Here is an 18678-nt window from a genome sequence, read left to right on the forward strand (position 1 = left end):
TGTTGCACCTCTGTTTTTCAACGGGGGTATTCTGCACATCCTGCCATGTCTTCTGGTCTCATGTGATGTTATTTCTGTGTGCAGGTTTGGGACCAGCCCCTCTAATATTTTCCACGTGTAAATTATTATGTACCTCTCCCGCTTGCGCTCAAGGGAGTACAGTTTTAGGCTCTTTAGTCGGTCCCATTAGTTTAGATATTTTACTGAGTGGATTCTAGCAGTAAAGGATCTCTGCACGCTCTCCAGGTCAGCAATTTCTCCAGCTTTGAAAGGTGCTGTCATTGCGCAGCAGTACTCCACTCTAGAGAGCACAAGCGTTTTGAAAAGTATCTTCATCGGTATAGCATCTCTAGTGTGAAAAGTTCTTGTTATCCAACCTGTCATTTTTCTTGCAGTTTTGACGGCTACTTTATTGTGTTCTTTAAAGGTAAGGTCTTCCGACATGAGTACGCCCAGATCCTTTACATTGCCTTTTCGTTCTATGTTATGATTTGCCTGAGGTTTGTACGTGGTTTCCGTTTTTATATTTTCATTTTTTCCATAGCGCATGAGCTGGAACTTATCTTCGTTAAACACCATATTATTTTCTGTAGCCCATAGAAAGACCTGATCTACATCTGACTGGAGGTTCACCGTGTCCTCTATGTTGCCTACTCTCATGAAGATCCTAGTGTCATCTGCAAAGGATGATACAGTGCTATAGGTTGTGTTCTTGTCTATGTCCGATATGAGGATGTGAAAAAGTACTGGAGCAAGCACAGTACCCCGGGGGACTGAGCTCTTCACGGTTGATTGGCTGGATTTTATTTTGTTGACTATTACACATAGGGGTTCTGTTGGTCAGGAAATTGTAGATCCGTCTGCCTATTTTTCTGGTAATTCCTTTTGAACGCATTTTATGTGCAATAACACCATGGTCACATTTATCAAAAGCTTTTGCGAAATCTGTGTAAATTACATCAGCGTTTTGTTTGTCTTCCATAGCATCTAATGCCATATCATAGTGGTCCAGCAACTGCGACTGGCAAGAGCGCCCTGTTCTGAAACCATGTTGTCCGGGGTTATGGAGATGCTGCGATTCCATATATTTTGTGATCTTACTTCTTAGCACTCTCTCAAAAATTGTTATGATGTGCGATGTTAGTGCTATCGGTCTGTAATTTTTTGCCTCTGCCTTATTTCCTCCTTTATGAAGTGGTGCTATCTCTGCTGTTTTTAGTATATCAGGAATAACGCCAGTGTCTAGGCTTTGTCTGCACAGAATGTGGAGGGCCTGCGATAGTGTTTTTTTACAGTTCTTGATGAATAGGGAGTTCCAAGAATCCGGGCCTGGTGCAGAGTGCATAGGCATACTGTTTATGGCTTCTTCAAAATCCAATGGGGATAGGGTGACGTCTGATATATGATTTTATGTTGGTATCATATCCATGAAAAATTCATTTGGGTTATCAATCTTTAGTGTGTTTAATGGCTCGCTGAAAACAGAGTCGTACTGCTTCCTCAGTAGTCGCTCATTTCTTTGTTGTCATCGGTGAAAGCTTTATCTCCCTTTCGCAGGGGCCCGATACTAGATGTGTATCTAGTATCTAGTATACCATACAAATTGAATAGATCGAATACTAAGGACGCAAAATGAATAAAAAAGGATCTGAAGAACCTTATAGGTAGAAAGAAAGCGTGGTACAAAAGGATTAAAAGAATGGACAAGTCAGTTTAGAACAGGAATTCGTACAACTGGTTAGAAATGATAAAAAAAAAGATATGGATGGCAAAAACAAGCTATGAAGTTCGCACAGTAGGGCAAGCAAGGACAAATCCTAAGGGTTTCTTCAGTTATATCGAACAAAGATTAGGGAAAGGATAGGTTCATTAAATACGAGACAGGTTAGTTAACGGATAATGACGAAGAGATGAGTAGTATTTTTAATGAATATTTTATCTCTGTATTTATTAAAGAGGCACTTAATAATATGCCTTAAGCTGAACAAGTCTATGTGGGTGGGGATGAGGACAGATTGACTTGTTTAGCAGTTACCAGAGAGAATGTAATGAAACAAATACTAAAACTTAAACCAAACAAATTTCCAGGGCCGGATGAAGTGTTTGCAAAGGTGCTTAAAGAATGCAAAGAGGAGCTTTGCGAGCCACTGTCTACCATATTTAATAAATCAATAAAGTCTGGAAGAGTGCCAGAATCATGGAAGGTTGCTAATGTGGTGCCAATTTTTATGAAAGGAGATAGATCACTTCCGTTAAACTATCGGCCAATTAGCCTAACGTCTATTGTGGGAAAGTTAATTGAATCGATAATTGCAAATACAATTCGTCTGCATCTTGAAAAACATAAATTATTAAATGATTCTCAACATGGATTTACAAATGGCCGTTCATGTTCAACAAATTTGCTATCTTTTTATTACAGCATAGTTGAGGCAGTTGATAGTGGTAAGGATTGTGATGTTGTGTACCTTGACTTTAGGAAAGCTTTTGATATAGTACCACATGAAAGACTGATTAAAAAGATAGAGGCCCATGGTATTGGGAGTGCTATATTAAGTTGGATTAGGGCATGGCTGTACCAAAGAAAAGTAAGAGAGTTAGTATAAATGGGGTTAAGTCAGACTGGGAAAATTTTGTAAGTAAATTGCCTCAAGGCTCTACCCTGGGACCTCTGTTGTTTATAATATATAAATGATTTAGATTCAGGTTTCAGTAGCGACATTGGCAAATTTGTTGATGATACAAAAATTGGTAGGGAAATAAACACTCATAGTCACTTCAAGTCGATCTAAATAGGGTTTTAAAATGGTTAAAAGATTGGCAGATGCAGTTTAATTCTGATAAATGTAAAGTTTTGAGACTAGGTAATGATGATAGCGTTACAAGATACGAGCTAGATGGTGTTGAGATTGCGAAGTCGGGTTGCAAAAGGGATCTAGGAGTCATGATTGGTAAGAATTTAAAACCAAAAGTTCAATGCATGAATGTTCGTAATAAGGCAAATAGGACACTGGAATTCATTAATCGAAGTGTTAGTAACAAGACACCTGGTGTTGTTCTTCAGCTATATCTTGCTCTGGTTAGGTCCCGTTTAGATTATGCAATACAGTTTTGGTCGCCGTACTATAAAATGGATATAAATTCACTTGAACGTGTCCAGCGTAGGATGACAAAGTGAATTCCCCAGATTAGAAACATGTCATATGAAGAGAGATTAAAAAAGCTTACATTGCATCCACTGGAAAGACGAAGAGTTAGCGGTGACATGACAGAGGTTTACAAGTAGATGTTGTTTCAAATTTAGCTACTCAGAACGAAGTGTCCATGTAGCACGGGCTATGTTGAGCCCGTAAAACAAGTAGATGAAGAGACATAACAAAGGGGATAATAATAGGTTATTAACAGTATCAACACAAGGCAGAACACGAAATAACGGGAATAAATTGGATAAGTTTAGATGTAGGAAAGACTTTGGTAAGTACTGGTTCTGTAACAGGGTTGTTGATTTGTGGAACCAATTACTGCGTAACGTCGTGGAGGTGGGGTCCCTCTATTGTTTCAAGCGTGGGCTGGATATGTACATGAGAGGGATTGGGTGGTTTTAAATAGGAGCTGCCTCGTATGGGCCAATAGGCCTTCTACAGTTACCTTTGTTCTTATGTTAGGCCCTATTAGTTCTTGTTAGACCCTATTTGTTTTTGTGAGACCCTATTCTTGTTAGGCTCTATTTTTTTGTTAGGCCCTATTTGTTCTAGTTCAGACCTACTTGTTCTTGTTTGACCCTATTTGTTCTTCATAAGTCGTTTTTGTTCTTCACAAGCCCTATTTGTTCTTGTTAGACCCTATGTGTTCTTATTGAACTCTATTTGTTCTTGTTAGGCCCTATTTCGTTTTGTTATGCCCTATTTGTTCTTGATTGGCCTTATTTGCACTTGTTAGGCCCTATTTGTTCTTGTTAGGCCCTGCTTGTTCTTGCTAGGTTCTATTTGTTCTTGATTGGCCCTATTTGTTCTTCATAGGCCGTATTTGTTCTTGTTACGCACTATTTGTACTTATTAGGCCCCTATTTGTTCTTGATAGGCCATATTTGTTCATGTTAGGCCCTATTTGTTCTTGGTAGGCTCTATTTGTTCTTCATAAGCCCTTATTGTTCTTCATAAGCTCAAATTGTTCTTCATAAGCCCTTATTGTTCTTCATAAGACCTTATTGTTCTTCATAAGCCCTTATTGTACTTCATAAGCCCTATTTCTTCTTGTTGTACAATATTTGTTCTTGATTACCTTGAGAGGTTGTGTTAGCTGGAGCTCCGATTGTAGTAACATTATTATTGCAATAATGGAAGGATTAGTGAAGGATTTGGTGAGTCAGGTTGGAGCTCTGAGAGCAGAGATGGATTCCCTGCGGGAGGAGGTACGACGGCTGGGACTTCGGGAGGAAACAAAGGAGGAGACCAGTGTTGACGGGCCCTCATCATGGAGAGTCGTTAAGGATAGGGGTCTTAAGAAGACCTTGACAAGGCCGCCTACAGACGCCCTAAGGACAGCAAATTCATTTGCCGTGTTGGAACACGAGTGCTGTGGTGAGCCTGCAGTTCACTTGGAACGGAAATCAGCGAGGAGCGGCGGAGCACAGGCCCCTCAGGCTGCTCAGAAAGTTAAGGAGGTACCGAAGCGAATTATGGTTGTGGGAGATTCCCAGGTGAGATATTTAGACAGAACGTTTTGTGCCAGAGATAGGGGGAACAGATTAAGGGTTTGCTATCCGGAAGCTGGAATTGGTGATATTGTTGGAAACATGAATGATATTATGACGGGAAATGGGAACAAACCCATTATTTGTATTAGTGCAGGGGGTAATGATGTTGGACGAGTTAGGAGTGAGGAACTAATACAGAGATTCAGGACAGCCATTGAATTAGTTATGAGCAAGGGAGGAATCCCGATCATATGTGGCATTCTTCCAAGAAAGGGAGTGGGTAATGAATGGATGTCGAGGGCACTTGGTGTCAATTGCCGGCTGAAAGATATTGCAAATCAAATGCAATATCTTTCATAGACAACTGGGAACACTTCTATGGAAAAAATGAAATGTATGCTCGTGATGGGGTGCATCTATCGAGGGCTGGGGTTGTTACTGTTGCGAACTCGTTGGAACCAGTGGTTAGAGGTGTTTGTTTGGGTTTAAACTGTTAGTAGATAGTGGTATGGGAATTGATTTGGAGGAAGGAGGTAATAAAAGTATGTGTTAGTGGGAGAAAAGAATTAGCAAAATGATCAGGGAAAGAAAAGGGCCTCAAAATAACAATTCACTAAGGGTATATTATTATAGGAGTTATATATAGGCCACCAAATTTAGACAGAATGGAAGCAAAGCATCTATGGGATGAAATATCTAGAGCATCTAGATCTAACAGTATTTACGTCATGGGTGACTTTAATTTTAGTGGAATAAACTGGTTGAACAAAACAGGGAATAGTGAAGCAGAAGATTTTCTAGAATTAATTGACGATTGCTTTCTTACGCAACACATTAAGGAACCAACAAGGGAAAATAATATTTTAGATTTAGTGTTAACTAACAGGGAAACACAAATTAATGACATGGAAATAGGGAGTGAGCTAGGGAACAGTGATCACAAAGAAATCAGATTTAGCATAGAATGGAATAGACCTGTAGGAGAAAATTCTGTTAAAGTGCCAGATTTTGGAAAAGCTGATTTTAATAGCCTAAGAAATTTTTTGGGTCAAATTGATTGGAAAGTCTTGGGTATGGGGTGGGGGCCGGTCTTGGAGCGAGACATGAACCCAGCGATAGGTGACGTAAATGGGGATTTCGATGTGAATTCAATATATAACTTATTTAAGAATATTCTAAACAAAGCACAGGAACGTAGTATACCATACAAATTGAATAGATCGAATACCAATGACCCAAAGTGGATAACAAAGAATTTGAAGAACCTTATAGGTAAAAAGAGAGCTTGGTACAAAAGGATTAAAAATGGGGAGGTCACTTTAGAACAGGAATTCGTACAACTGGTTAGAAATGTTAAAAAAGAGATAAGGAAAGCAAAAAGAAACTATGAAGTTCGCATAGCAGGGCAAGCAAAGACAAATCCTAAAGGGTTTTTTCAGTTATATCGTACTAAGACTAGGGAAAGGATAGGTCCATTAAAAACTGAGACAGGTCAAATAACAGATAGTGATGAAGAGATGAGTAGTATTTTTAATAAATATTTTGTATCTGTATTTACTAAAGAGGAACTTAACAATATTCCTTCAGCCGAACAAGTCTATGTGGGTGGGGACGAGGACAGGTTGACGAGTTTAACAGTTACCAGGGAGGATGTCCTTAAACAAATAGTAAAACTCAAACCAAACAAATCCCCAGGGCCGGATGAAGTGTTTGCCAGGGTGCTTAAAGAATGCAAAGAGGAGCTTTGTGACCCACTGTCTACCATATTTAATAAATCAATAGAGTCAGGCAGAGTGCCAGAGTTTTGGAAAGTTGCTAATGTGATACCAGTTTTTAAGAAAGGAGATAGATCACTTGCGTCTAACTATCGACCAATTAGCCTAACGTCTATTGTGGGAAAGTTACTCAAATCTATAATAGCAAATAAAATTCGTCTTCATCTTGAAAAACATAAATTATTAATTGAGTCGCAACATGGTTTTATAAATGGCCGTTCATGTTTAACAAATTTGTTATCTTTTTATTCTAGCATTGTTGAGGCAGTTGATAGTGGTAAGGATTGTGATGTTGTGTACCTTGACTTTAGCAAAGCTTTTGATACAGTGCCACATGAAAGACTGATTAAAAAGTTAGAGTCTCATGGTATTGGGGGTGCTATATTAAGCTGGATTAGGGCATGGCTATACCAAAGGAAACAGAGAGTTAGTATAAATGGAGTCAAGTCAGAGTGGGAAAATGTTGTAAGTGGGGTGCCTCAGGGCTCTGTCCTGGGACCTCTGTTGTTTATAATATATATAAATGATTTAGATTCAGGTTTGAGTTGCAACATCTGCAAATTTGACGATGATACAAAAATCGGTAGGGAAATTAATTCGGAGGAGGACTCACTATCACTTCAAGTTGATCTAGATAGGGTTTTGAAATGGTCGAAGGATTGGCAAATGCAGTTTAATGCTGATAAATGTAAAGTTCTGAGGTTAGGTAATGATGATAGGGTTACAAGATACGAGCTAGATGGTGTTGAGATTGCGAAGTCGAATTGCGAAAGGGATCAAGGAGTTATGATTAGCAAGAATTTAAAACAAAAGGATCAATGCATAAATGTTCGTAATAAGGCAAATCGGACACTTGGATTTATTAATCGCAGCGTTAGTAACAAGACACCTGGTGTGGTTCTCAAGCTATATCTTGCTCTAGTGTGGTTCTCTAGCTATATCTTGCCCCATTTAGATTATGCAGTTCAGTTTTGGTCGCCATATTATAGAATGGATATAAATTCACTTGAACGTGTCCAGCGTAGGATGACTAAGTTAATTCCCCAAATTAGAAATCTTTCATATGAAGAAAGATTAACAAAGCTTAAGTTGCATTCACTGGAAAGGCGAAGAGTTAGGGGCGACATGATAGAGGTTTACAAGTGGGTGAATGGACATAACAAGGGGGATATTAATAGGGTATTAAAAGTATCAACACAGGACAGAACACGAAACAATGGGTATAAATTGGATAAGTTTAGATTTAGGAAAGACTTGGGTAAATACTGGTTCAGTAACAGGGTTGTTGATTTGTGGAACCAATTGCCGCGTAACATTGTGGAGGTGGGGTCCCTCGATTGTTTCAAGCATGGGTTGGACAAGTATATGAGTGGGATTGGGTGGTTATAAATAGGAGCTGCCTCGTGTGGGCCAACAGGCCTTCTGCAGTTGCCTTTGTTCTTATGTTCTTATATTACACTAACAGTAGAAGTCTAAGAAATAAAATTAATGAGTTAAATGCTCTTGTCTGCACAGAAAAAATAGATATTATTGCACTTACCGAAACGTGGATGAATGTAGAAAATAGAGAACTATTAGCTGAATATCAAATAAATGGATTTAAACTATTTCACACAGATAGATATATAAGACGAGGCGTGGGAGTAGCCATATATGTTAGGGACAATTTGAAATGTAGTTTCAAAGAGGGAATCAAAACTGAGCATTCTATCCAGAAACTATTTGGATAGAATTAAACGAAAAAGCAAATAATATTATAATAGGAGTTATATATAGGCCACCAAATTTAGACAGAATGGAAGCAAAGCATCTATGGGATGAAATATCTAGAGCATCTAGATCTAACAGTATTTATGTCATGGTGAAGACTAGGGAAAGGATAGATCCATTAATATCTGAGACAGGTTAATTAACGGATAATGACAAGGAGATGAGAAGTATTTTTAACAAATATTTTATATCTGTATTTACTAAAGAAGAACTTAACAATATGCCTTCAGCCGAACAAGTCTATGTGGGTGGGGATGAGGACAGGTTGACTAGTTTAGCAGTTACCAGGGAGGATGTAATTAAACAATTAGTAAAACTAAATCCAAACAAATCCCCAGGGCCGGATGAAGTGTTGGCCAGGGTGCTTAAAGAATGCAAAGAGGAGCTTTCCGCGCCACTGTCTACCATATTTAATAAATCAAAGAGTCAGGCAGAGTGCCAGAGTCATGGAAGGTAGCTAATGTGAACATAAGAACATAAGAACAAAGGCAACTGCAGAAGGCCTATTGGCCCATACGAGGCAGCTCCCATTTATAACCACCCAATCCCACTTATATACTTGTCCAACCCATGCTTGAAACAATCGAGGGACCCCACCTCCACCACGTTACGCGGCAATTGGTTCCACAAATCAACAACCCTGTTACTGAACCAGTATTTACCCAAGTCTTTCCTAAATCTAAACTTATCCAATTTATACCCATTGTTTCGTGTTCTGTCTTGTGTTGATACTTTTAATACCCTATTAATATCCCCTTTGTTATGTCCATTCACCCACTTGTAAACCTCTATCATGTCACCCCTAACTCTTCGCCTTTCCAGTGAATGCAACTTAAGCTTTGTTAATCTTTCTTCATATGAAAGATTTCTAATTTGGGGAATTAACGTAGTCATCCTACGCTGGACACGTTCAAGTGAATTTATATCCATTCTATAATATGGCGACCAAAACTGAACTGCATAATCTAAGTGGGGCCTAACTAGAGCAAGATATAGCTTGAGAACCACACCAGGTGTCTTGTTACTAACGCTGCGATTAATAAATCCCAGTGTCCTATTTGCCTTATTACGAACATTTATGCATTGATCCTTTTGTTTTAAATTCTTACTAATCATAACTCCCAGATCCCTTTCGCAATTCGACTTCGCAATCTCAACACCATCTAGCTCGTATCTTGTAACCCTATCATAATTACCTAACCTCAGAACTTTACATTTATCAGCACTAAACTGCATCTGCCAATCCTTTGACCATTTCAGAACCCTATCAAGATCAACTTGAAGTGATAGTGAGTCCTCCTCCGAATTAATTTCCTTACCGATTTTCGTATCATCGCCAAATTTGCAAATGTTGCTACTCAAACCTGAATCTAAATCATTTATATATATTATAAACAACAGAGGTCCCAAGACAGAGCCCTGAGGCACCCCACTTACAACATTTTCCCACTCTGACTTGACTCCATTTATACTAACTCTCTGTTTCCTTTGGTATAGCCATGCCCTAACCCAGCTTAATATAGCACCCCCAATACCATGAGCCTCTATCTTTTTAATCAGTCTTTCATGTGGCACTGTATCAAAAGCTTTGCTAAAGTCAAGGTACACAACATCGCAATCCTTACAACTATCAACTGCCTCAACAATGCTAGAATAAAAAGATAACAAATTTGTTATACATGAACGGCCATTTATAAAACCATGTTGCGACTCAATTATTAATTTATGTTTTTCAAGATGAAGACGAATTTTATTTGCTATTATAGATTCGAGTAACTTTCCCACAATAGACGTTAGGCTAATTGGTCGATAGTTAGACGCATGTGATCTATCTCCTTTCTTAAAAACTGGTATCACATTAGCAACTTTCCAAAACTCTGGTACTCTGCCTGACTCTATTGATTTATTAAATATGGTTGACAGTAGGTCACAAAGCTCCTCTTTGCATTCTTTAAGCACCCTGGCAAACACTTCATCCGGCCCTGGGGATTTGTTTGGTTTGAGTTTTACTATTTGTTTAAGAACATCCTCCCTGGTAACTGCTAAACTCGTCAACCTGTCCTCGTCCCCACCCACATAGACTTGTTCGGCTGAAGGCATATTGTTAAGTTCCTCTTTAGTAAATACAGATACAAAATATTTATTAAAAATACTACTCATCTCTTCATCACTATCTGTTATTTGACCTGTCTCAGTTTTTAATGGACCTATCCTTTCCCTAGTCTTAGTACGATATAACTGAAAAAACCTTTAGGATTTGTCTTTGCTTGCCCTGCTATGCGAACTTCATAGTTTCTTTTTGCTTTCCTTATCTCTTTTTTTAACATTTCTAACCAGTTGTACGAATTCCTGTTCTAAAGTGACCTCCCCATTTTTAATCCTTTTGTACCAAGCTCTCTTTTTACCTATAAGGTTCTTTATAATTCTTTGTTATCCACTTTGGGTCATTAGTATTCGATCTATTCAATTTGTATGGTATACTACGTTCCTGTGCTTTGTTTAGAATATTCTTAAATGAGTTATATATTGAATCCACATCGAAATCCCCATTTACGTCACCTATTGCTGGGTTCATGTCTCGCTCCAAGACCGGCCCCCACCCCATACCCAAGACTTCCCAATCAATTTGACCCAAAAAATTTCTTAGGCTATTAAAATCAGCTTTTCGAAAATCTGGCACTTTAACAGAATTTTCTCCTACAGGTCTATTCCATTCTATGCTAAATCTGATTTCTTTGTGATCACTGTTCCCTAGCTCACTCCCTATTTCGATGTCATTAATTTGTGTTTCCCTGTTAGTTAACACTAAATCTAAAATATTATTTTCCCGTGTTGGTTCCTTAATGTGTTGCGTAAGAAAGCAATCGTCAATTAATTCTAGAAAATCTTCTGCTTCACTATTCCCTGTTTTGTTCAACCAGTTTATTCCACTAAAATTAAAGTCACCCATGACGTAAATACTGTTAGATCTAGATGCCCTAGATATTTCATCCCATAGATCCTTTGCTTCTATTCTGTCTAAATTTGGTGGCCTATATATAACTCCTATTATAATATTATTTGTTTTTTCGTATAATTCTATCCAAATAGTTTCTGTGTGTGGCTCAGTTTTGATTCCCTCTTTGAGACTACATTTCAAATTGTCTCTAACATATATGGCTACTCCCCCTCCTCGTCTAATATATCTATCTGTGTGAAATAGTTTAAATCCATTTATTTGATATTCAGCTAATAGTTCTCTATTTTCTACATTCATCCACGTTTCGGTAAGTGCAATAATATCTATTTTTTCTGTGCAGACAAGAGCATTTAATTCGTTAATTTTATTTCTTAGACTTCTACTGTTAGTGTAATATACCCTTAGTGAATTGTTATTTTGAGGCCCTTCTCTTTCCCTGTTCATTTTGCCAATTCCTTTGTCCCACAAACACATACTTTTATTATCTCCTTCCTCCAAATCAATTCCCATACCTCTATCTACTAACAGTTTAAACCCAAACAAACACCTCTAACCACTTCTTCCAACGAGTTCGCAACAGCAACAACCCCAGATCTCGATAGATGGAACCCATCACGAGCATACATTTCATTTCTTCCATAGAAGTGTTCCCAGTTGTCTATGAAAGATATTGCATTTGATTTGCAATATCTTTCCAGCCGGATATTGACACCAAGTGCCCTCGACATCCATTCATTTCCCACTCCCTTTCTTGGAAGAATGCCACATATGATCGGGATTCCTCCCATGCTCCTAACTAATTCAATGGCTGTCCTGAATCTCTGTATTAGTTCCTCACTCCTAACTCGTCCAACATCATTACCCCCTGCACTAATACAAATAATGGGTTTGTTCCCATTTCCTGTCATAATATCATTCATGTTTCCAACAATATCACCAATTCCAGCTCCCGGATAGCAAACCCTTAATCTGTTCCCCCTATCTCTGGCACAAAACGTTCTGTCTAAATACCTCACCTGGGAATCTCCCACAACCAAAATTCGCTTCGATTCTCCCTTTTCCTTTCGAGCAGTTTGAGGGACCTGCGCTTCAATGCTCCTCGTTACTTTGTCTTTGCCACCACGTTGAACAACAGGTTCAACACAGCACTCGTCCTCGAATACGTCAAATGTGTTAAAAGTAATTAGGTGTAGGCTATTAGTTGTCGGTTTTGCCAAGGTCTTCTTAAGACCCCTGTCTTTCACAACTTGCCAAGACGAGGACTTCTTAATACTGGTGCCGTCAGTCCTTCTTAATGAGGTCCCATCAACACTGGCCTCCTCCTTCGTTTCCTCCCGAAGTCAAGTTTCCTCCCGAATTGGTACCACATGACTTCCTCCCGAAGTCATGTGGTACCAATTTTTAAAAAAGGAGATAGATCACTTGCGTCAAACTATCGGCCAATTAGCCTAACGTCTATTGTGGGAAAGTTACTTGAATCAATAATTGCAAATACAATTCGTCTCCATCTTGAAAAACATAAATTAATAAATGAGTCGCAACATGGTTTTACAAATGGCCGTTCATGTTTAACAAATTTGCTAACTTTTTATTCCAACATAGATGAAGCAGTTGATAGTGATAAGGATTGTGATGTTGTGTACCTTGACTTTAGCAAAGCTTTTGATACAGTGCCACATGAAAGACTAATTAAAAAAATAGAAGCTCATGGTATTGGGGGTGCTATATTAAGCTGGATTAGGGCATGGCTATACCAAAGGAAACAGAGAGTTAGTATAAATGGAGTCAAGTCAGAGTGGGAAAATGTTGTAAGTGGAGTGCCTCAAGGCTCTGTCCTTGGACCTCTGTTGTTTATAATATATATAAATGATTTAGATTCAGGTTTGAGTAGCAACATTTGCAAATTTGCCGATGATACGAAAATCGGTAGGGAAATTAATTCGGAGGAGGACTCACTATCACTTCAAGTTGATCTAGATAAGGTTTTGAAATGGTCAAAGGATTGGCAGATGCAGTTTAATGCTGATAAATGTAAAGTTCTGAGGATAGGTAATGATGATAGAGTTACAAGATACGAGCTAGATGGTGTTGAGATTGCGAAGTCGGATTGCGAAAGGGATCTGGGAGTTATGATTAGTAAGAATTTAAAACAAAAGGATCAATGCATAAATGTTCGTAATAAGGCAAATCGGACACTTGGATTTATTAATCGAAGCGTTAGTAACAAGACACCTGGTGTGGTTCTCAAGCTATATCTTGCTCTAGTTAGGCCCCATTTAGATTATGCAGTTCAGTTTTGGTCGCCATATTATAGAATGGATATAAATTCACTTGAACGTGTCCAGCGTAGGATGACTACGTTAATTCCCCAAATTAGAAATCCTTCATATGAAGAAAGACTAACAAAGCTTAAGTTGCATTCACTGGAAAGGCGAAGAGTTAGGGGTGGCATGATAGAGGTTTACAAGTTGGTGAATGGACATAACAAAGGGGATATTAATAGGGTATTAAAAGTATCAACACAAGACAGAACACGAAACAATGGATATAAATTGGATAAGTTTAGATTTAGGAAAGACTTAGGTAAATACTGGTTCAGTAACAGGGTTGTTGATTTGTGGAACCAATTACCGCGTAACGTGGTAGAGGTGGGGTCCTTCGATTGTTTCAAGCGCGGGTTGGACAAGTATATGAGTGGGATTGTGTGGTTATAGATAGGAGCTGCCTCGTATGGGCCAATAGGCCTTCTGCAGTTACCTTTGTTCTTATGTTCTTTTGTTCATAAGGAAAGGAGAGCTTACCTGACGTTGACACATGCCAATCATACCAGTGGTGGAGCCGTTGGGCAGGACTCGACCCCACTCTCCATCTGGTGGTCTTATCACACTGTACCTAACACAAGTACCACATCCTAAGTAACACTTAATTATACACTTGGCTTATATATATATATATATATATATATATATATATATATATATATATATATATATATATATATATATATATATATATATATATATATATATATCGTACCTAGTAGCCAGAACGCACTTCTCAGCCTACTATGCAAGGCCCGATTTGCCTAATAGGCCAAGTTTTCCGGAATTATTGTATTTTCTCAATTTTTTTTCTTATGAAATGATAAAGCTACCCATTTCATTATGTATGAGTTCAATTTTTTTTATTGTTGTTAAAATTAACGTAGATATATGACCAAACCTAACCAACCCTACCTAACCTAACCTATCTTTATAGGTTTGGTTAGGTTAGGTAGCCGAAAAAGTTAGGTTAGGTTAGGTAAGTTAGGTTGCCGAAATACAATTAATTCATGAAAACTTGGCTTATTAGGCAAATCGGGCCTTGCATAGTAGGCCGAGACGTGCGTTCTGGCTACTAGGTACGACATATATATATATATATATATATATATATATATATATATATATATATATATATATATATGTCGTACCTAGTAGCCAGAACGCACTTCTCAGCCTAATATGCAAGGCCCGATTTGCCTAATAAGTCAAATTTTACTGATTTTTTTTTTCTAATTTTTTTCTTATGAAATTATAAAGCTACCCATTTCGTTATGTATGAGGTCAATTTTTTTTATTGGAGTTAAAATTAACGTAGATATATGAGCGAACCTAACAAACCCTACCTAACCTAACCTAACCTATCTTTATAGGTTAGGTTAGGTTAGTTAGCCGAAAAAGTTAGGTTAGGTTAGGTAGGTTAGGTAGTCGAAAAACAATTAATTCAAGAAAACTTGACTTATTAAGCATATATATATATATATATATATATATATATATATATATATATATATATATATATATATATATATATATATATATATATATATATATATATATACATATACATATATATATATATTTACTGAACAGTTTATGACACAAGTAAATTCTTGTCACATATACATAGAAAAGCTGATATATCCAACCATTGATGTATATATCCTATGTAAGTGAGTGTGTATGTTTAATTATATACTGAAGTCACACTTACGTGAAGTTAAGTTTAGATGCCAAAATGTTAAGGAAGTCAATGAGGATTCCGGAAGAGTGAGGGGTGCCAACTTGATCGTCTTGAAACATCACCCATGGCACCCAAACGTCCGCTGCCACTCGAAGATGTGAACCCGTGAGTGCCATTACTCGTGCCTCTGGTTCCTTGCACCTGTGTGTCCAATAATACAGCAGAAGGTCGTTTGAATTTATGGTACTTTGATATATTTTCTTACCTAGCTCCGGTTTTATCTCTATCGTTTTTGTCCTTTGCTATGTTTCGATACTTCACTGCATTTGGCTCCAATACGTTTCCTTGTCGATATTCAATTTGAAGAGGCATGTGAGGCATATAAGACATTGGTTCCAAACAATATCACTATCAAGCTAAACGAAAGGCTTTTAGGCTTTAATTGGCTGACTGTAAAATTCTAGGGTTCAAAGCTCGTACGAAAGATTTGTAGGGTTAACAACGTCACATCATGAAACATACACTTCAGGCCAGATATACTACACGTAGACTTCAAGTCATGCATACTACTAATTATCCTCAAGTACGCATACTACACGTGTCGGAAACTACAACATAAATTACTAATTCCTGACATACCTAGTTAACATGGTTATGTCAGGTATTTACTAATATTACAAACATTAAATTTATCAAGTGAAGCGTAGTAAATGCTTCCCAAGCAACCCTGGGAAAGTGTTGCGTCCGCTAAGTGGGCAAATTACATAATGTTTCTCCTGTTAAATATAATGTTTCTAGTCTATGAGTTAAAATGTGAAGAAAATTAATAATCAAGACTGGATATATCAATAAATTATAAGTAAATAAGCTTCTTCTTCCTATAACTGATAATTAAATCTAAGCAGCTGGACGCATCCAAAACGTATGCTGGGGGAAAGTGCAGGTGCAAGCGATGCCACGCCAGTCAGCAGCACATGGCCGTCTAGACGTGCAGATATACTATTTTTCTTAAAGAATAGACAACATACTAGTGTTCCAAGTATTTTATAATCGCGCAAAATACTAGTGTTTCAGCATAATTAACACGTAAAACATTTCAGAGTCTCGCAATACAGGAACAACAAGATTCCACACAACGCTCGAGCTCTACATTAAGGAAATTATCTTACCTGAGTATTAGTCGTAAATTATGTAGTGGCCATTTACATGATTAGTTAGACAGTACCCGGTTATGATACAGGCGCTATAAACAAACTGGTAAGCCATAATAATAATAAGGCCTACTCATTTTTCTTGAATGCAATTTGCGTGTTGTATAAATATTTATAAACATGATACAGTTGCATAAATTTGTTGGGATCTTTAACTATTTGTATTAGTAAAACTAAACATACTGTGGATAATCAGGTTGGTAAATTTTTTTATTATATGTTAATGTGATAGATGAGTGTCATAGAAATTATTTCATTTGAAACTTGTGGTTGTAATGAATTTTTGAAAATGTTAAAAATTCGTTGAAATATTAATGTTTTTTTTTCTATTTAGGCTGCGATACTGAAATTTGAAACAGTTGCAGCCCTTTTCATATACATCTAGTAAAAAGAGTTTGGTTGACATAGAACAATTTTTAATATCCTCGGTTATGCCCTCTTATGTAATAAAAAAATAAAAAATAAAATATTGTACCATACCATTTCATGCACAATATTATATATAATATTCTTTCCAACCCTTATATATGGGGGAGGGGGGGGATGGTTGGACAACATTAGGCTATAGCTGAACTAAGTAATGGTCAACCTAGCCTGATCGAAATATTTGTGCTGACCCAGTGTAAGGGTGGGATTAATACTTAGCTAGTTTTCTACTAAGGATTGTACTGCTCAGCAACCATTTAAACAATTGTACAGACCCGAAATAAGACGGAATTTATTTACAACACGAATTGAGTTGGATATTCTTATCTTATATTATTCTATATTACCATATTATATCCATTTAAATGTAATTATTTCATCTTTGAGTGATAGGTAGTGTTGCTATCCATCCAACAGCAATAACGAAGAACTAGCTGGCGGAAGTTCCTATAGTAACAGTAATTACCACTCAAATCTTTCTATATATCTATTGTTTAACGTTTGTGTGCCAACCTCTATGAGAGGTAGGATATTGTAGCATAACAGCGAAAAAAAATGAGGATTGAGAATAACTGTCAATCAGATGAAAGCTCATGACAGAAATAAATTTGACACTAACAGGTATCCCACTGATAAATCAGTGATACCAAAGAGTGCCACAAATAAAACTACTAAGTCTAAATCTTCTACTTCCACTCCCAGGTGGAAAACCAGCAGAGTTGATACGAACACAGTGAGTTCCTCTAAGCCTACATTCACTGTGTCACTCAAAGTGACACAGTGAAACTCCTAAACATACTGAAGGATGGAGATACTGTATGTTCTGTCAAAGGAGATATTCGTCATACCAATACCAAAACTACATTGACTGTACTTCCAGAATAAGGCGTCTAAAAGAGTTGCACAAATGCACCTGATGCTTAAAATCACATTACCCCAGTACTTGTGCAACCCAACTACTCACATGCAACAGGTGCAATAAGGGTCAACACCATATAGTGCTGTGTGGGGACAGTAGACTAAGGTCACCTAAACTCCAGGTGGAAGAAACATCCACTACAGTGCAGTACTGTAAAGTACGACAGGAAGTAAACGTACTAACCACAAAGTTCAACAATAATGCGACTTTACCCATTGTTCAATTACACATAACAAACAAGAGGTCCAAGATCACCACTCGTGGATTATTTGATCAAGGATTTCAAAAGACGTTTGTCACACAAAAGGTGGCAGATGCCTTAAAACACAAACCAATACGTTAAATCAAATTGAACATTATAGGGGGTTCCTGACCAACACGGGACCCCAAAACTATCAAGTACTTCGACCTTTAGTACGCCTTGACGCTATGCTCGACCAGTCTACCATAGTGGTAGATAAAATTCCATCTGACATATATGTTCATGGTCTAGGGAACACAGCGAAACTCCTTTGAGGTAGCGAAATCAAGTTGGCTGTTAACAAAATTAGGTTTGACCACTTCACCGATATCGGTATACCTGTAGATGTGGACTATTATGATAAGTACATCACTATAAGTGCTAAATAGCGGGTAATGAACCTGCTACTGTCCACAGGAGGTAAACTGTTCAACGGCCCAGTATTGAGTCCGAAGCAGCCTGCAATTGTAAACAGCCAACAAGTGAACCTAGTCAGTGATGGTTGTGTGACTAAGCGTAGAGCAGTCACCGCTAAAATTTAGAAACATGTCCAAGGATGAGTGTGAGGGAATGGAAATTCCCGCAGCTAGTTTTTGTAGTTTTCTAGAATAGGCTAGAGTTGCTCTAGGACACTAGACAAGGAGTTTTCAAACTACATGCACTTGTGTAGTGTAGG

The 18678-nt window shown here is 37.7% G+C and overlaps 1 protein-coding gene across 1 annotated transcript in view; it reads right to left on the reverse strand.

The window, feature by feature from the left end:
* LOC138355203 (probable glutamate receptor) overlaps window positions 1-15399 on the reverse strand; it is a 265094-nt gene extending 249695 nt beyond the window's left edge. The window contains exons 1-2 of the mRNA XM_069310057.1: window positions 15236-15399; window positions 14002-14092 (exon numbers count right to left, since the gene is read on the reverse strand). Coding sequence (XP_069166158.1) covers window positions 14002-14092; window positions 15236-15381 — 237 coding nt within the window. The 5' untranslated portion in view covers window positions 15382-15399. The remainder of the gene's footprint in view (window positions 1-14001; window positions 14093-15235) is intronic.
* Between the last annotated feature and the right edge of the window lie 3279 nt (window positions 15400-18678).

Source organism: Procambarus clarkii, chromosome 66 (assembly GCF_040958095.1).
Source record: "Procambarus clarkii isolate CNS0578487 chromosome 66, FALCON_Pclarkii_2.0, whole genome shotgun sequence".
Classification (NCBI taxonomy): Eukaryota; Metazoa; Arthropoda; class Malacostraca; order Decapoda; family Cambaridae; genus Procambarus; species Procambarus clarkii.